We start from the raw sequence: 20836 nt of genomic DNA, 5'->3' as shown, positions 1-20836 counted from the left end.
AAGGGTAATATAGCCACATATATAGTATATAAACTCAGCAAAAAAAGAAACGTCCTCTCACTGCCAACTGCGTTTATTTTCAGCAAACTTAACATGTGTAAATATTTGTATGAACATAACAAGATTCAACAACTGAGACATAAACTGAACAAGTTCCACACAGACATGTGACTAACAGAAATGGAATAATGTGTCCCTGAACAAAGTGGGGGTCAAAATCAAAAGTAACAGTCAGTATCTGGTGTGGCCACCAGCTGCATTAAGTACTGCAGTGCATCTCCTCCTCATGGACTGCACCAGATTTGCCAGTTCTTGCTGTGAGATGTTACCCCACTCTTCCACCAAGGCACCTGCAAGTTCCCGGACATTTCTGGGGGGAATGGCCCTAGCCCTCACCCTCCGATCCAACAGGTCCCAGACGTGCTCAATGGGATTGAGATCCGGGCTCTTCGCTGGTCATGGCAGAACACTGACATTCCTGTCTTGCAGGAAATCACGCACAGAACGAGCAGTATGGCTGGTGGCATTGTCATGCTGGAGGGTCATGTCAGGATGAGCCTGCAGGAAGGGTACCACATGAGGGAGGAGGATGTCTCCCCTGTAACGCACAGTGTTGAGATTGCCTGCAATGACAACAAGTGTGATGATGTGACACACCGTCCCAGACCATGACGGACCTTCCACCTCCAAATCGATCCCGCTCCAGAGTACAGGCCTCTGTGTAACGCTCATTCCTTCGACGATAAACGCGAATCCGACCATCACCTTTGGTGAGACAAAACCGCGACTCGTCAGTGAAGAGCACTTTTTGCCAGTCCTGTCTGTCCAGCGACGGTGGGTTTGTGCCCAGAGGCGACGTTGCTGCCGGTGATGTCTGGTGAGGACCTGCATCACATCAGGCCTACAAGCCCTCAGTCCAGCCTCTCTCAGCCTATTGCGGACAGTCTGAGCACTGATGGAGGGATTATGCGTTCCTGGTGTAACTCGGGTAGTTGTTGCCATCCTGTACCTGTCCCGCAGGTGTGATGTTCGGATGTACCGATCCTGTGCAGGTGTTGTTACACATGGTCTGCTACTGAGAGAACGATCAGCTGTCCGTCCTGTCTCCCTGTAACGCTGTCTTAGGTGTCTCACAGTACGGATATTGCAATGTATTGCCCTGGCCACATCTGCAGTCCTCATGCCTCCTTGCAGCATGCCTAAGTCACGTTCACGCAGATGAGCAGGGACCCTGGGCATATTTCTTTTGGTGTTTTTCAGAGTCAGTAGAAATGCCTCTTTAGTGTCCTAAATTTTCATAACTGTGACCTTAATTGCCTACCATCTGTAAGCTGTTAGTGTCTTAATGACCGTTCCACAGGTGCACGTTCATTCATTGTTTATGGTTCATTGAACAAGCATGGGAAACAGTGTTTAAACCCTTTACAATGAAGATCTGTGAAGTTATTTGGATTTTTATGAATTCTCTTTGAAAGACAGGGTCCTGAAAAAGAATGTTTCTTTTTTTGCTGAGTTTATATGTCTAAAAAGCAATGCATTTTCCATTGACCAACCTCAGGAGGACTGTGTGTGTGTGGTAGTGGCGTGTGTGTGTGTGTGTGTGTGTGTGTGTGTGTGTGTGTGTGTGTGTGTGTGTGTGTGTGTGTGTGTGTGTGTGTGTGTGTGTGTGTGTGTGTGTGTGTGTGTGTGTGTGTGTAGTCCAGTCAGACGCTGACAGAGGCTCTTGTCTGAGAGAGCAAGAGAGAAAGGGAGGGGGATAGAGGGAGAGAAAGAGAGAGCGAAAGAAAGGGGGAGAGAGAGAAAGGGGGGGAGAGAGAAAGATAGAGAGAGAGGGAGAGAGAGAGAGGGAGCGAGAGAGAGAGAGAGAGAGTATGCATTCGCAATGAGAGCAGCAGGAAACTTCAAACCCCCTCACATCTGGCATTGACACGGAACAGACAGACAGAGCCTGTATGTATCCAGGATGACCTGAAACATCTGTCATACATACATTCACAGCGAGGAATAGAAGAACCACGGACATTACAGTTACGTTAAATACTAAAGCGAGAACAGAAAAAAATGTATATTTGTTAAATACGGCTTTGCCCTGTATTCAGATCGCGCGCTCTCTCTCTCTCTCTCTTGGTGCAGCAAGGTGACGCAGCGCTCGAGCCAGCAGCGAACCAGGTGACGACTTTTGCCGCAGGCAGCCGGTGCGCAACCAGCTTAGACATCCACCACGGGAATAAAACGGAATTACTGTTTTCGGTGTCGTTGTAGCCTATATGTGTGTGGAAACCGGGTCTCTGTGGGATAGTAGTATTAGTATAATTATTATTATGTGTCGCTGTTCAATATGACGACGAAACGAAAGTCTCCTAAGCTCCAGCTGCGCCGGTCGATCAGCGAGCAGCTGCGGGATTCCACGTCCAAGGCTTGGGATCTGCTGTGGAGGAATGTCCGGGAGAGGCGCTTGGCAGGTCAGTCAGTAGGGGGTTCTCCGCATTGCTATTTTAACCTAACCTAACCTTAACCCAACAGGGCTGGAAGACACCGTTAGGCTACATTGAGTTCATCTCCGCAAAACCTATGTCAACCTAAACCTGGGCTGGAAGAATTAAGAAACCGTTACATTAATTTAACCTTGACGCCGAATAACGGTATATAAACTATTAAACGTTCGGCTGTGATTCATGACTATGGTCATCTCGGTGTGTGTATCCGAGGACAAGGTGTTGTATTTTGTCAGGTCATGGTTAACTGTAGTCATGACAATCTGTGGATAAATAGGTTCCCGCTGCAGGTTATTATTTCTGTCTCACTGTAGTCGTGTGCCAGTGACTGATCATGCCTATATTAGTAGTCGAGGTAGGCCTAATATTATCGATCATATTTCAATATTATATTTAAATGTCAACATGCTGCAGGTTATTCATATTCAGGTCGTTTCCAAAATTCGCCAATGCACCAACTTTTGTAAGGGAGGTCATTCGGTTTTGTAGCTATATCTGCTGGGTGGGTAGGTTACTGCGCAACGCTGGGGTGTGTGTGTGTGTGTGTGTGTGTGGGTGTGTGTGTGTGTGTGTGTGTGGGGGTGTGTGTGTGTGACCGGTTTTGTTTGTGTTGCAGCTGTCTGCCTTACTCAGCTTAATGTAATTACAGATATGTCTGCCTCTTAAACAAATTAAACGCATAACATTCCTCCATTCACATCCCTAATCTCACACACACACACACACACACACACACACACACACACACACACACACACACACACACACACACACACACACACACACACACACACACACACACACACACACAGAGTTTTAAATAATACATTTGATTTGTTTTCCTCCAAGCTGTGTGCTCCTGCGGTGGTTTGGTGATGAGTGATTGATGTAATTTAACAGTTCTTAGAGTGCTCTGCTGATTGGTTGATTGACTTTTGGGGGAAGGAAGTAGGAAGGAAGGGGATGTTGTTGTGAGTTTTCAGTGAGAGTGAAACTGGAACATTTCTCTAAAGATATAGCAGAGTAGGGCTACCTCAAGGCGTCCACATGCTTCCCATCCGAAACACTTCCTGCATATATTATGATGACATAACACTTCCTGCATCTATTATGATGACATTTCGTGACATTTTTGTTCGTTTTGGCCTTCAGCAAGGCTTTTGTTTAGCTGTTCCTTCACACACATCTCTCTCGAGGCTAGGCAAAATTCTTAAGCCGACGTGTACACTACTTCGTCAGTAGGGATTCTTCAAGGACAGTAGGGTTTCTTCAAGGAAGTGTTTGTTGTCATTCAATGATAGTCGACTCGTTTTCATACAAATTGTTTCCCACTTGAGAAATATCTGCACCAAACATCCTAGTTAGATATACAATTGTGTGACTAAGATCTCTTCGGGGGAAAAAAAACTTTGAAATGAATGACAGATTTCTTGAGTTATCGTAGATTAATTCTGACTATTTTGAGGAAGTGTATACTAGCTACGGCGTCTCATAATGGACAAACAGTACTGTTGCATGCTTTTTTTTCTCAAATGTTTCAAGCGAAGGTCTTTTCAAGCGAAGGGTCGAGGTTACTCGTTTGGTTCTTCTTGCCCGAGTTACCTAGGCGCTAGGCCCGAGTTAGCTAGGCGCTAGGCCCGAGTTAGCTAGACGCTAGGCCCGAGTTAGCTAGGCGCTAGGCCCGAGTTAGCTAGGCGCTAGGCCCGAGTTAGCTAGGCGCTAGGCCCGAGTTTAGCTAGGCGCTAGGCCCGAGTTAGCTAGGCGCTAGGCTAACCAAAGTATGTGGAAGGCTTTACACTCAGTTGGACTACTCTATGAGAATGGGCTTTACAGCCAACCAAGCACTTTGACATGGAGGTAACTGTGCGTTATTGTTTTACACTGTAGGTGTGTTAGTCTATGTCAATAAATGGTTGAATATATGAACTACCCAGACCAGACTCTAGCTCACTACACAGGTCTGCTGTCTGCAACACACCAGACTCTGCTCTCCTGTTGGTCTGGAAACAGTTATTTCCAGTTTAGGCAAGGTAAGTCAGACGAGGTAACTCAAACAAGGTAACTCAGACAAGGTAACTCAGGCAAGGTAACTGAGACAAGGTAACTCAGACAAGGTAACTCAGACAAGGTAACTGAGACAAGGTAACTGAGACAAGGTAACTGAGACAAGGTAACTGAGACAAGGTAACTCAGACAAGGTAACTGAGACAAGGTAACTCAGACAAGGTAACTCAGACAAGGTAACTCAGGCAAGGTAACTCAGGCAAGGTAACTCAGGCAAGGTAACTCAGACAAGGTAACTGAGACAAGATAAGTCAGGCAAGGTAACTCAGGCAAAGTAACTCAGGCAAGGTAACTCAGGCAAGTTAAGTCAGGCAAGGTAACTCAGACAAGTTAACTCGGACAAGGTAACTCGGACAAGGTAACTCGGACAAGGTAACTCGGACAAGGTAACTGAGACAATGTAACTCAGGCAAGGTAACTCAGGCAAGGTAACTCAGGCAAGGTAACTCAGGCAAGGTAATTCAGGTAAGGTAAGTCAGGCAAGGTAAGTCAGGCAAGGTAAGTCAGACAAGGTAACTCAGACAAGGTAACTCGGACAAGGTAACTCGGACAAGGTAACTGGGACAAGGTAACTCGGGCAAGGTATGTCAGGCAAGGTAACTCAGACAAGGTAACTCGGACAAGGTAACTGGGACAAGGTAACTGGGACAAGGTATCTCGGGCAAGGTAACTCGGGCAAGGTAACTCGGGCAAGGTAACTCGGGCAAGGTAACTCGGGCAAGGTAACTCGGGCAAGGTAACTGAGGCAAGGTAACTCAGACAAAGTAACTTAGGTCTGTAGATTACTGTTCGCCGTTGTGGGGTAGATTATATGGGTTGATGAATGAACAAATTAGTTGATTAATGAGTGAATTAATGAATTAATTATTGAGTGAATTAATGAGTGAATTAATGAAAGAATGAGTGAATTAATTAATTAATTAATAATTTGATGAATGCATAATAAATGAATGAGTGAATGTGTAGTAGTAACTTGGTAGTGTTGTGGTGGCCTGCTGGCCAGTGTGTGTACACTGTAGTAGATTATATTGACTGGATTGGGTTGGAATCTAGAGGATTTGGGAGGATGGGGGTGGATTTCTTCTCTTTGTGTGTGTATGGGATTATATGACTTTAGTCTGTCTGTCTGTCTGTCTGTCTGTCTGTCTGTCTGTCTGTCTGTCTGTCTGTCTGTCTGTGCTTCTGACATCATCAGATGAAGGAGGAGAGGACTGTGATGTCAACGACATCCTACCTCTGGACAGAAGTTGCCTGTTGGCTGACTTAACAGAATGGAATGTATGGCTTCCATGTGTAGAACCTGTAGAACCAGAATAGAACCTCAGTGTTTTGTGTTCTGTCTAAAGTCAGGGACTGTAGGTCAAACGGGGGTCACTGAGGTGATGTTATGAACCAGAGGATTCAGTTATCACATGGTCATCTTCATCATCATCATCATCTATCTTCATCAGCATTAGGCTACTACGCTCTTTGTCATGGCAATACCGTCACGATTTGTTTACGCTTGGCAATACCGTCACGATGTGTTTACACTTGGCAATACTGTCACGGTGTGTTTACGCTTGGCAATACTGTCACAATGTGTTTACACTTGGCAATATTGTCACGATGTGTGTTTACACTTGGCAATACTGTCACAATGTGTTTACACTTGGCAATACTGTCACGGTGTGTGTTTACACTTGGCAATACTGTCACGATGTGTGTTTACACTTGGCAATACTGTCACGGTGTGTTTACGCTTGGCAATATTGTCACGATGTGTGTTTACACTTGGCAATACCGTCACGATGTGTTTACACTTGGCAATACTGTCACGGTGTGTTTACACTTGGCAATACTGTCACGGTGTGTTTACACTTGGCAATATTGTCACGATGTGTGTTTACACTTGGCAATACTGTCACGATGTGTTTACACTTGGCAATACTGTCACGATGTGTTTACACTTGGCAATACTGTCACAATGTGTGTTTACGCTTGGCAATACTGTCACAATGTGTTTACACTTGGCAATACTGTCACGATGTGTTTACACTTGGCAATACTGTCACGATGTGTTTACACTTGGCAATACTGTCACAATGTGTGTTTACGCTTGGCAATACTGTCACAATGTGTTTACACTTGGCAATACTGTCACAATGTGTTTACACTTGGCAATACTGTCACGATGTGTGTTTACGCTTGGCAATACTGTCACAATGTGTTTACGCTTGGCAATACTGTCACGATGTGTTTACACTTGGCAATACTGTCACGATGTGTTTACACTTGGCAATACTGTCACGATGTGTTTACACTTGGCAATACTGTCACGGTGTGTTTACACTTGGCAATACTGTCACGGTGTGTTTACGCTTGGCAATATCGTCACGGTGTGTTTACACTTGGCAATACTGTCACGATGTGTTTACACTTGGCAATACTGTCACGGTGTGTTTACACTTGGCAATACTGTCACGGTGTGTTTACACTTGGCAATACTGTCACGGTGTGTTTACACTTGGCAATACTGTCACGGTGTGTTTACTCTTGGCAATACTGTCACGGTGTGTGTTGACACTTGGCTTGGCAATTGTAGTGCAGACCTGCTCACTCTCTGGGCCACATTAGCAGTACAGTGTCTGAATGGAAGGAAGCCGCTCATGGATTTCACCATGAGGCTAATAGTGACTTTAAAACAGTTACTGAGTTTAATGGCTGTAATAGAAGAAAAGTGAGGATGGATCAACAACAGTGTAGTTACTCTACAATACTAACCTAATTGACAGAGTGAAAACAGGGAAGCCTGTACACAATACAAATAATACAAAATATGTTTTCAAGCATAGTGGTGGCTGCATCATGTTATGGGTATGCTTGTCATTGGCAAGGACTAGGGAGTTTTGTAGGATAAAAATAAACGTAGTGGAGCTATCCACAGGCAAAATCCTAGAAGAAAACCTGGTTCAGTTTGCTTTCCACCAGACACTGGGAGATGAATTCCCCGTTCAGCAGGTCAATAACCTAAAACACAAGGCCAAATTTACACTGGCGTTACTTACCAAGAAGACAGTGAATGTCCCCGAGTGGCTGAGTTACAGTTTTGACTTAAATCTGCTTGAAAATTGTCATGACGTTGGCCTGATGGGGGAGGTTTATGACCCCCATAAATACCTCTCCCCCCCCCCCCGTTTCTCTCTCTACTCTATAGAGTTGACTCTTGAAAAGCCCTTTGTTAACATAGAGATTCTGGGGACATCCAAAGGTGGGAAACGGAACCATATTTCGGTAATCCAACCAGTTGAAAATATGCGTTGGTACTTAATGAATATGATGTCAGATCAATTGGCATCTGAGACATGATTACTGATGATAGGATGACATAAACTGTATCTTGGAAAATCTTCACATTCTAGTTATCAGATTCACATGGAATTGTTGTGCAATTTAAATGTTTAAATATGAAACTATTTGTGAAAAGATGAAATGTAATTTTAGCTTCTTAAATGAGAGAACGGTTTGTCATAGAGAAACTCTGCTCACTCAGAAGCCCCGCCCAAGTGAACAGACATGGGTTATAAACTATGAAACACGCTCTTCTTTCACCACTATATAAACCTGTTGACGAAAATTCAACTTCCTGTTCCAAGGACGTGCGGACTTGCGGTCCCACTTTGAAAGGTCAAAGATCACCTACAGAACTAAGCCAACCTCAGCGTGAGCTCTGTTTGAACGACAAGAACCTAACGAAATTAGCATCAAATCTCAACGTGAAGGTGGCAACCTACACGCCGGAAGGATGGATTTCGACTATACCAGCCAGAATAAAGCATGAGCATATAGCATGGCAACTTGGTATGAACTTTGAACTCTTATTCACTAAAGAAGTGATACCTCCTAGCCGTTGCGTTAGCAACAGCAGCTGTAAATGTGGGCTAGGAAAGGACGGACAGAGTATCTGTTCTACCACACGACAACGGTACTACCAAGTATCCGTTCTACCACCAGACATTCTTCAAAGGACAACCCGGCCTTCCATCTACGACCAACCGATCGAAGCGCAGCTCAGAGTAAATATTTATTGCATTTTCCTTTTCCAAATGGGAGGTCATTTAGAATGCATAAGATTCTGTATTTACGATAGAGTAGCTGCCTCTTTCATTCAAAACCCAAACCCCTTTCTTTGTGTAACCAGCCATCATATCTGTTCCGTCCGCAAGGGAAGTTTTTCTTTATGACATAATTTGTAATCAATGTATGCTCCTTTCTGTGTATATGTAATTCTGTGTGATTATTTAGGTATTTAGTAAATAAATAATTAAACCAAATTTTGTATTGCTGATTCAACTTGTTAGCCAGGGTTCGTGAAGATAACCAAGAATTTACAACTTTCAGATGAGACTGAAATAAGGTGACGATTAATATTGACTGCTATTGATGTAAAAGTTTACCAGGTCTTTAAGAGTATATTTGGAAGATAACAGCTCTATAATCATTATTTTGTGGTGCTCCGACTTTCTAGTTAATTACATTTCCATGATTAGCTTCATCAGGTAATATTATTTACAGAGAAATTATTTTATAGAATATCATGTCATATCACTTAATCCGGCATAGCCAAAAACACAACCAAATCTATGACAAGACTTGAAAATGGTTGTCGAGCAATGATCAACAACCAATTTGACAGGGCTTGAATAATTTTAAGAAGAATAATGGTCAAATGTTGCACAATCCAGGTGTGGAAAGCTCTTAGACTTACCCAGAAAGATTCACAGCTGTAATCGCTGCCAAAGGGGATTCTAACATGTATTGACTCTAACATGTATTGACTCTAACATGTATTGACTCTAACATGTGGTGACTCTAACATGTATTGACTCTAACATGTATTGACTCTAACATGTGGTGACTCTAACATGTATTGACTCTAACGTGTATTGACTCTAATGTGTATTGACTCTAACATGTAGTGACTCTAACGTGTAGTGACTCTAACGTGTATTGACTCTAACATGTAGTGACTCTAACATGAATTGACTTTGACATGTATTGACTCTAACATGTATTGACTCTAACGTGTATTGACTCTAACATGTATTGACTCTAACAAATAGTGTCTCTAACGTGTATTGACTCGAACATGTATTGACTCTAACATGTATTGACTCTAACATGTATTGACTCTAACATGTATTGACTCTAACATGTAGTGACTCTAACATGTATTGACTCTAACATGTATTGACTCTAACATGGAGTGACTCCACTAGATGTTGGAACATTGCTGTGGGGACTTGTTTTCATTCCACCTAAAGAGCATTAGTGAGGTCAGGCACTGATGTTGGGCGATTAGGCCTGGCTCACAGTGGGCGTTCCAATTCATCCCAAAGGTGTTTGTTGTGGTTGAGGTCAGGGCTCTGTGCAGGCCAGTCAAGTTCTTCCACACGGATCTCGACAAACCATTTCTGTATGGACCTCGCTTTGTACACAGGGGCATTGTCATGATGAAACAGGAAAGGGCTTTCCCTAAATTGTTGCCACAAAGTTGGAAACACAGAATCTCCTGGCATCCACCAAACCCAGAATTATCCGTCAGACTGCCAGATGGTGATTCATCACTCCAGAGAACGCGTTTACACTGCTCCAGAGTCCAATTACGGCGATCTTTACACCACTCCTGGCGTTGCGCATGGTGATTTTAAGCTTGTGTGCGTGGCTAATCGGCCATGGAAACCCATTTTATGAAGCTCCCGACGAACAGTTATTGTGCTGACGTTGCTTCCAGAGGCAGTATGGAACTTGATTTGTACGCGCTACGTGCTTCAGCACTCGGCGGTCCCGTTGTGTGGCTTACCACTTCGCGGCTGAGCCGTTGTTGCTCCTAGACGTTTTCACAATAACAGCCCTTACAGTTGACCGGGGCAGCTCTAGCAGGGCAGAAATTTGACAAACGGTCTTGTTTGAAAGGTGGCATCCTATGATGGTGCCATGTTGAAAGTCACTGAGCTCTTCAGTACGGGCCATTCTACTGCCAATGTTTGTCTATGGAGATTGCACGGCTCTGTGCTCAATTTTATACACCTATCAGTAACAGGTGTGGCTGAAAAAGCCGAATCCACAAATAATTTGTATATATCGTGTATATAGTGTATATATAATGGTGTGTATAGACAGTATGGACAGTAGTTATATAGGATGGTGTGTATAGACAGTATGGACAGTAGTTATATAGGATGGTGTGTATAGACAGTAGTTATATAGGACTAGAATACAGTATATACATATGAAGAGGGTAAAACAGTATGTAAACATTATTAAAGTGACCAGTGTTCAATGACTCTACGTACATGGGGCAGCAGCCTCTAAGGTGCTCTAAAGTACCAGATGGTAGCTGGACAGTGACTAAGGTTCAGGGTACAGAGGCTGTAGTATTTACAGTTAACTATAGTATAAATACTGTAGTAAAATAACTGTAGTGTTTTACTGATTGTAGTTTTTCCAAGGGGTTGGAACCGTTTCAGGGAACAGAACAGAACAAAATGGAAAATAACTAAATTTGTCAAGGAACAGAATCTGAATTGGGAACGAAAGTGATCCATACTGTACCGGAACAGAACGGTTATTTTAAAAGCAAGAAAACGGATTAATAACGCACACACAAGCTTGTTAACTAGCTCTTGTCCAACGTTAAGCCAACTCTATGGAATTCAAAGACGTTCAAAGTTCCTCCAAGCCGCTCCACCGTATGTATAATCATGTGGTCCTATTTCAGATAATGCATGTCATGACAACAAGATGCTCAGCGCCTCAAACCAAATCTCCTCCTCCATACACTCTCGTTCTCTCCCCACCCGCAAAATTTCAGTTGCATTTCGTGCCCTACACTTGTCTTTCCGTCATGTAAACAATTCAGTGAACCATCGCGAGCTGGTCTATCCGCAGTAATGTAATGTCGAGCTAAATGTAAAAACAACATGTTTTCAGAGGTTTAAAAAATGAACACAAAAGAACGATATAAACTGGTCTTTTTTGGGGTTCGAACCGATGACTTTATTTCTGAACAGTGGAATGGAACAAAAAAAAGAATGGTTCTCTTCAGAACTTAACGAGAAGAATAATGTGGTTCCAACCCCTGGTATTTACTGTAGTGTTTCTGTGGACGTTACTGTACTGTAGTGTTTTTTTACAGACGTTACTGTAGTGTTTTTTACAGGCGTTACTGTAGTGTTTTTTACAGACGTTACTGTAGTGTTTTTTACAGTAGTGTTTTTTACAGACGTTACTGTAGTGTTTTTTACAGACATTACTGTAGTGTTTTTTACAGACGTTACTGTAGTGTTTTTTACAGACGTTACTGTAGTGTTTTTTACAGTAGTGTTTTTTACAGACGTTACTGTAGTGTTTTTTACAGACGTTACTGTAGTGTTTTTTACTGTAGTGTTTTTACAGACGTTACTGTAGTGTTTTTTACAGACGTTACTGTAGTGTTTTTTACAGACGTTACTGTAGTGTTTTTTACAGACGTTACTGTAGTGTTTTTTACAGACGTTACTGTAGTGTTTTTTACAGACGTTACTGTAGTGTTTTTTACAGACGTTACTGTAGTGTTTTTGTGGACGTTACTGTAGTGTTTTTTACAGACGTTACTGTAGTGTTTTTTACAGTAGTGTTTTTTACAGACGTTACTGTAGTGTTTTTTACAGACGTTACTGTAGTGTTTTTTACAGACGTTACTGTAGTGTTTTTTACAGTAGTGTTTTTTACAGACGTTACTGTAGTGTTTTTACAGACGTTACTGTAGTGTTTTTACAGACGTTACTGTAGTGTTTTTTACAGACGTTACTGTAGTGTTTTTTACAGACGTTACTGTAGTGTTTTTACAGACGTTACTGTAGTGTTTTTGTGGACGTTACTGTAGTGTTTTTTACTGTAGTGTTTTTACAGACGTTACTGTAGTGTATTTTACAGACGTTACTGTACTGTAGTGTTTCTTACAGACGTTACTGTAGTGTTTTTGTGGACGTTACTGTAGTGTTTTTACAGACGTTACTGTAGTGTTTTTGTGGACGTTACTGTAGTGTTTTTTACAGACGTTACTGTAGTGTTTTTTACAGACGTTACTGTAGTGTTTTTTACAGACGTTACTGTAGTGTTTTTTACAGACGTTACTGTAGTGTTTTTTATAGACGTTACTGTAGTGTTTTTTACAGACGTTACTGTAGTGTTTTTTACAGACGTTACTGTAGTGTTTTTTATAGACGTTACTGTAGTGTTTTTTACAGACGTTACTGTTTTGTTTATGTTGTATTATCTATGACATAGAAGTGGAGCTTTTCTCCTTTAGGAACCTACTGGAGAAATACTCCATCTCTCTGTCTCTGTCTCTGTCCATCTCCCTGTCTCTGTCTCCATCACCTCTGCCACTCTCCCTGTCTCTGTCCATCTCTCTTTCTCTGTCCATCTCCCTGTCTCTGTCTCCATCACCTTTGCCACTCTCCCTGTCAATTCAATTCAATTCAATTCTCCCTGTCTCTGTCTCTGTCCATCTCTCTTTCTCTGTCCCTCACCTCTGTCCATCTCACTGTCTCCATCACCTCTGCAACTCTCACTGTCTCTGTCTGAACAGATTGTTCATCACTTCTGCTCTGGTCTATAACCTGTAGAGAACACAGTATGGTCTAAACTTGGCATGTAGGTTCACTTATGGGTGGCATAAATTGGTATATGGGGGAGGGGAATGGGCAGGGTATATGCTAATTAAATACTGTAGTATTTTTGCGGACATTACTGTAGTATTTAATAAAGTGTGTTCTTTGCGGATAATACTGTAGTATTTACTAGTATTCAACAATATACTACAACATGATCGAGGGATACTACAGTATGTAGTATAGTATTCTACAGTATACTGCGGTTTACTACAGCATTCTATAGTAAACTGTAGTATTTTTTTCATGTGGGTTGTGCCGTCCACGACCGCAATTGGCTGCTACCAGACTGTTATTTACTATTGTTAATAATGCAGAATTTAACCCCCCCCCCCCCCCCCTTTCCTGATACACACGTAAATATTGGATTATAAATTGTGTCTTCCTGTAATATACTGATGCTAAAATGTTTATTCTATTCTACTGAGACATTTACTTTATGTTCCTGTTTTTATCTTTCATTAGTTCTTATTGTTGTTGCATTGTCCAGATGGAACATGCGAGTAAGCATTTCATTGGACGATGTATATCATGAGTATCCTCATCATACGACTAATAAAACGTGACACTTGAACTTGTATTCAACGTGCCTAATTGCCACCAGAGGGCAGTCAATGGTACACAGTCTCACATTCCTCTCTCATCTGCCTCTCACTAATGAAAGAGATTGTTGGCTGAATTCCTAGAGGTACTGGACTTGGTTTATGTAGGTTTTGAGGTACTCAGACACACGCACGCACGCACGCACACACACACACACACACACACACACACACACACACACACACACACACACACACACACACACACACACACACACACACACACACACACACACACACACACACACACACACACACACACACACACACACACACACACACACACACACACACACTGCTGAGTGGCATGTGTGTGACCTGAGACTGACTTTGCTCTGACCTACTTTCATATGCAATTCCCCCTGTCCCTCTATCTCCCTCTATCCTCCCCCTGTCCTCCTATCTCCCTCTATCCTCCCCATGTCTTACTCTCTCCCTCTATCCTCCCCCTGTCCTACTATCTCCCTCTATCCTCCCCCTGTCCTACTATCTCCCTCTATCACCCCCCTGTCCTACTATCTCCCTCTATCCTCCCCCTGTCCTTCTCTCTCCCTCTATCCTCCCCCTGTCCTCCTATCTCCCTCTATCCTCCCCCTGTCCTACTATCTCCCTCTATACTCCCCCTGTCCTACTATCTCCCTCTATCCTCCCCCTGTCCTACTATCTCCCGCTATCCTCCCCTGTCCTACTATCTCCCTCTATCCTCCCCCTGTCCTACTATCTCCCTCTATCCTCCCCTGTTCTACTATCTCCCTCTATCCTCCCCCTGTCCTACTATCTCCCTCTATCCTCCCCCTGTCCTTCCCTCTCCCCCTCCTTCCCCTGTCCTTCTCTCTCCCTCTATCCTCACCCTGTCCCTCTCTCTCCCTCTATCCTCCCCCTGTCCTCCTATCTCCCTCTATCCTCCCCCTGTCCTACTATCTCCCTCTATCCTCCCCCTGTCCTTCCCTCTCCCCCTCCTTCCCCTGTCCTTCTCTCTCCCTCTATCCTCCCCCTGTCCTACTATCTCCCTCTATCCTCCCCATGTCCTACTATCTCCCTCTATCCTCCCCCTGTCCTACTATCTCCCTCTATCCTCCCCCTGTCCTACTATCTCCCTCTATCCTCCCCCTGTCCTCCTATCTCCCTCTATCCTCCCCCTGTCCCTCTCTCTCCCTCTATCCTCCCCCTGTCCTCCTATCTCCCTCTATCCTCCCCCTGTCCTACTATCTCCCTCTATCCTCCCCCTGTCCTTCCCTCTCCCCCTCCTTCCCCTGTCCTTCTCTCTCCCTCTATCCTCCCCCTGTCCTACTATCTCCCTCTATCCCCCCCTGTCCTACTATCTCCCTCTATCCTCCCCCTGTCCTACTATCTCCCTCTATCCTCCCCCTGTCCTACTATCTCCCTCTATCCTCCCCCTGTCCTCCTATCTCCCTCTATCCTCCCCCTGTCCCTCTCTCTCCCTCTATCCTCCCCCTGTCCTCCTATCTCCCTCTATCCTCCCCCTGTCCTACTATCTCCCTCTATCCTCCCCCTGTCCTTCCCTCTCCCCCTCCTTCCCCTGTCCTTCTCTCTCCCTCTATCCTTCCCCTGTCCTACTATCTCCCTCTATCCTCCCCCTGTCCTACTATCTCCCTCTATCCTCCCCGTGTCCTTTCCTTCCCTCTCCCCCTCTTTCCCCTTTCCTTCCCTCTCCCTCTATCCTCCCCCTATTCTTCTCTCTCCCTCTATCCTCCCCCCGTACTTCTCTCGCTCTCCCTTCATCCTCCCTCTCTCCCTCTCCACAGTAGAGGTTAGATGAGTTGAGGTGACTTCCCCTGTCCTCCCTCCCTCCCTCCCTCCCCCCCTCCCTCCCTGGACCAAAGAGCCACCCTCCTCCTCTCCTTCATTCCTTACATAGGCAGAGGGTACTGTAAAATGGTCATTTAGGCTGGTGGTCTGCAGACCCACTACACAACAGATGTAGAAACGTACATAATAGGTCATTACCTCTCTCTCTCTCTCTGTCTGCCACGGTGTAGTCTCTGTTTAGGGCCAAATAACATTCTAGTTTGCTCTGTTTTTTTGTTAATTCTTTCCAATGTGTCAAGTAATTCTCTTTTTGTTTTCTCATGACTTGGTTGGTGTCCTGGGGCTCTGTGGGGTGTGTTTGTGTTTGTGTTCAGAGCCCCAGGACCAGCTTGCTTAGGGGACTCTTCTCCAGGTTCATCTCTCTGTAGGTGATGGCTTTGTTATGGAAGGTTTGGGAATCACTTCCTTTTAGGTGGTTGTAGAATTTAACGTCTCTTTTCTGGATTTTGATAATTAGCGGGTTTCGGCCTAATTCTGCTCTGCATGCATTATTTGGTGATTCTGCATGCGGAATTTCAATTTGGTTTGTCCCATTTTGTGAATTTTTGGTTGGTGAGCGGACCCCAGACCTCACAACCATTGTAACGGTGCTCTAGCTCTTCCTCCTCCTCGGACGAGGAGAGGAGAGAGGGATCGGAAGACCAATATGCAGCGAGGTATGATGACATGATTTATTAGACACGACGAAACAATGACACGAACTATACTTGAATAAACTACAAAATAACAAAAATGAATGTGTAGACAGACCTGAACAATACGAACTTACAAATAACACGAAGAACGCACGAACAGGGAAAATAGACTACACAAAAGACCGATGTACAAAACAAACCGAAAACATTCCCGTGTGGTGCGCAGACACAGACACGGAAGACAATCACCCACAAACTAACAGTGTGAACACACCTACCTTAATATGACTCTCAATCAGAGGAAATGAAAAACACCTGCCTCTAATTGAGAGCCATATCAGCTCACCCATTAACCAACATAGAAACAGAAAACATAGACTGCCCACCCAAACTCACGTCCTGACCAACTAACACATACAAAAACTAACAGAAAACAGGTCAGGAACGTGACAACCATAAAGGGCAATGGGTTCTATAACTGATTCAAGTATTTTTAGCCAGATCCTAATTGGTATGTTGAATTTTATATTCCTTTTAATGGCATAAAAGGCCCTTCTTGCCTTGTCTCTGAGATCGTTCACAGCTTTGTGGAAGTTACCTATGGTGCTGATGTTTAGGCAAAGGTATGTATGGTTTTTTGTGTGTTCTAGGGCAACAATGTCTAGATGGAATTTGTATTTGTGGTTCTGACAACTGGACTTTTTTGGAACCCCATTATTTTTTGTCTTACTGAGATTTACTGTCAGGGTCCAGGTCTGACAGAATCTGTGGAAATAAATGTGCGTGTTTTTTGCCAACTTAACCGCAAATCAGTTGTTTGTGTACATGGATTTCATAATCTCGTATATTTTTCCCCCAACACCACTTTCCATCAATTTGTATAGCAGACCCTCTCGCTCTGTCTTTCTCTAGTTTTTGCCTCTGTCTGTCTGTCTGTCTGTCTGTCTGTCTGTCTGTCTGTCTCTCTCTCTCTCTCTCTCTCTCTCTCTCTCTCTCTCTCTCTCTCTCTCTCTCTCTCTCTCTCTCTCTCTCTCTCTCTCTCTGTCTCTCTCTCTGTCTCTCTCGCTCTCTACCTTTCTTAAGCTAGTGTTTTTTCCAGCTTTTCCTTCCTCTCTAGAAGGTCTTTAGGATGATGTTTTTTCCAGCAGGCCCTGTTCCTCATATTATTATATCACACACACACACACACACACACACACACACACACACACACACACACACACACACACACACACACACACACACACACACACACACACACACACACACACACACACACACACACACACACACACACACACACACACACACACACACACTAAAGTAGAGTTTTTTGGCTCACGTTCAGTCAGCTGAGCAGTGTTCCCAAATCTCTCTTGCCATTGGCTGTTACACAGGCCTTTCTCCTGCCATTGGCTGTTACACAGGCCTTTCTCCTGCTATTGGCTGTGAGTAGAGGAAGGATGAAGTGGTAAGAAGGAGGAAGATCTGATAGGAGTTGCCTCTGAGGGGAACTATGTGTGTGTGTGGGTGTGGGTAATAAGAGGTATCAAGGAGCATTCAATGTGTCAAGTTTGATCTGAGAGAGAGAGACAGAGACAGAGACAGAGAGAGAGTGAGAGAGAGAGAGAGAGAGAGAGGAGGAGAGAGAGAGAGAGAGAGAGAGAGAGCGACAGAGGGTCTTCTATATACTGGTGGTTGTGTGTTACAGAGAGACTAAGTCATTTGGGTTCCTCTCGGACTGTCACGACATCATGTGGTGAGTGGGAGACAGATCCACTGACAGGAAGATAGAGATACAGAGATAGATAGACGTATAGAGACACAGAGATAGATAGACGTATAGAGACACAGAGATATATTGATAGATAGTCGTATAGAGATACAGAGATAGATAGACGTATAGAGACACAGAGATAGATAGACGTATAGAGACACAGAGATAGATAGACGTATAGAGACACAGAGATATATTGATAGATAGTCGTATAGAGATACAGAGATATATTGATAGATAGAGATAGATAGACGTTTAGAGACACAGAGATAGATTGATAGATAGAGATAGACGTATAGAGACACAGAGATATATTGATAGATAGAGATCAACGTTTAGAGACACAGAGATAGATTGATAGATAGAGATACAGAGATAGATTAATAGATAGAGACACAGAGATATATTAATAGATAGAGATAGACTTATAGAGACACAGAGATATATTGATAGATAGAGATAGACTTATAGAGATACAGAGGTATATTGATAGATAGAGATACTAACAGAGAAAGTCTCAGAGAGAGAGAGAGATTTGTTTTGATTTTACGCTGGTTGTTTAATGTCAGTGTGTTTTCATGGTGTTGTACTGGCAACATTTAGCCTGTCTATAGTGCTTGGATTGTTATCATAGAGTCATCACATCTGTAGAACGTGTCATATTGTATATTATTATGTATAGGAGACTGTGTCATATTATATATTATTATATATAGGAGACTGTGTCATATTATATATTATTATATATAGGAGACTGTGTCATATTATATATTATTAAATATAGGAGACTCTGTGGTCAGTGACAGTGGGGGGGACATAAAGATGGACAGAGACAGGGAGAGTTGCAGAGGTGATGGAGACAGAGACAGGGAGATGGACAGAGACGGAGACAGGGAGATGGACAGAGACAGAGAGATGGACAGAGACAGAGAGATGGACAGAGACAGAGAGATGGACAGAGACAGAGAGATGGACAGAGACAGAGAGATGGAAAGAGACAGGGAGATGGACAGAGACAGAGAGATGGACAGAGACAGAGAGATGGACAGAGACAGAGAGATGGACAGAGACGGAGAGATGGACAGAGACAGAGATAGAGAGATGGGCAGAGACAGAGAGATGGACAGAGACAGGGAGATGGACAGAGACAGAGAGATGGACAGAGAGATGGACAGAGACAGAGAGATGGGCAGAGACAGAGATAGAGAGATGGGCAGAGACAAGGAGATGGACAGAGACAGGGAGATGGACAGAGACAGGGAGATGAACAGAGACAGAGAGATGGACAGAGACAGGGAGATGAACAGAGACAGAGAGATGGACAGAGACAGAGAGATGGAAAGAGACAGAGAGATGGAAAGAGACAGAGAGATGGACAGAGACAGGGAGATGGACAGAGACAGGGAGATGGACAGAGACAGGGAGATGGACAGAGACAGGGAGGTGGACAGAGACATGGAGGTGGACAGAGACAGAGAGATGAACAGAGACAGAGAGATGGACAGAGACAGAGAGATGGACAGAGACAGGGAGATGAACAGAGACAGAGAGATGGACAGAGACAGAGAGATGGACAGAGACAGGGAGATGGAAAGAGACAGAGAGATGGACAGAGACAGAGAGATGGACAGAGACAGAGAGATGGACAGAGACAGAGAGAGTGAGGAGAGAGAAAAAGACAGTGAGAGAGACAGGGAGAGGGAGAGGACAACTGATCATGACAGTGATGGAGAAAGTGGTAGTGGTAGTGAAAGGGCGTGTCTGGAGTTCATGACCCCTGATGGACAGGACATCTACCTGAGGCTTGGCCACTCCCCCCGACGACGCTCCGCCCTCCGTCTCACACGCATCATCGCTCGCCATCAGCTCCTCACCAGGCTCACTCAAGGTGGGGAACATGCTTATGGCAGTCTTACGATGCATTATAACTGCATCATAATGTATTATATCAGCTGCTGAGCAGACTGGGTCAAGGTGGGGAACATGCTTATGGCAGTCTTACGATGCATTATAACTGCATCATAATGTATTATATCAGCTGCTGAGCAGACTGGGTCAAGGTGGGGAACATGCTTATGACAGTCTTACGATGCATTATAACTGTATTAATGTGTTATACACATAAATAAGGTGTTACTGCTGAAAGTGCTGTAGTCTGCCTCTGTCAGTGTCCTTGGTGTTACTACTGAAAGTGTTGTAGTCTGCCTCTGTCAGTGTCCTTGGTGTTACTGCTGAAAGTGTTGTAGTCTGCCTCTGTCTGTGTCCTTGGTGTTAATGAAAGTGCTGTAGTCTGCCTCTGTCAGTGTCCTTGGTGTTAATGAAAGTGCTGTAGTCTGCCTCTGTCATTGTCCTTGGTGTTAATGAAAGAACTGTAGTCTTTCTCTGTCAGTGTCCTTGGTGTTACTGCTGAAAGTGCTGTAGTCTGCCTCTGTCAGTGTCCTTGGTGTTAATGACAGTGCTGTAGTCTGCCTTTGTCAGTGTCCTTGGTGTTAATGAAAGTGCTGTAGTCTGCCTCTGTCAGTGTCCTTGGTGTTACTGAAAGTGCTGTAGTCTGCCTCTGTCAGTGTCCTTGGTGTTAATGAAAGTGCTGTAGTCTGCCTCTGTCAGTGTCCTTGGTGTTACTGAAAGTGCTGTAGTCTGCCTCTGTCAGTGTCCTTGGTGTTAATGAAAGAACTGTAGTCTTTCTCTGTCAGTGTCCTTGGTGTTACTGCTGAAAGTGCTGTAGTCTGCCTCTGTC

At 44.0% G+C, this 20836-nt stretch overlaps 1 protein-coding gene across 2 annotated transcripts in view; it reads left to right on the top strand.

Annotated features, from left to right (window-relative positions):
* The first annotated feature begins 1830 nt into the window (after positions 1-1830).
* LOC129864184 (stAR-related lipid transfer protein 13-like) overlaps positions 1831-20836 on the top strand; it is a 67842-nt gene continuing 48836 nt past the window's right edge. Inside the window, exon 1 of one of the 2 annotated variants that reach the window (XM_055936869.1) lies at positions 1831-2462. In XM_055936869.1, coding sequence (XP_055792844.1) covers positions 2339-2462 — 124 coding nt within the window. In that variant the 5' untranslated portion in view covers positions 1831-2338. The remainder of the gene's footprint in view (positions 2463-20836) is intronic. The other variant, XM_055936868.1, reaches the window with a different exon arrangement.

Source organism: Salvelinus fontinalis, chromosome 10 (genome assembly GCF_029448725.1).
Source record: "Salvelinus fontinalis isolate EN_2023a chromosome 10, ASM2944872v1, whole genome shotgun sequence".
In the NCBI taxonomy this organism is placed as follows: domain Eukaryota; kingdom Metazoa; phylum Chordata; class Actinopteri; order Salmoniformes; family Salmonidae; genus Salvelinus; species Salvelinus fontinalis.
Note: the sequence above shows the minus strand (reverse complement) of the source record. Positions and strands in the feature narration are given on the sequence as shown.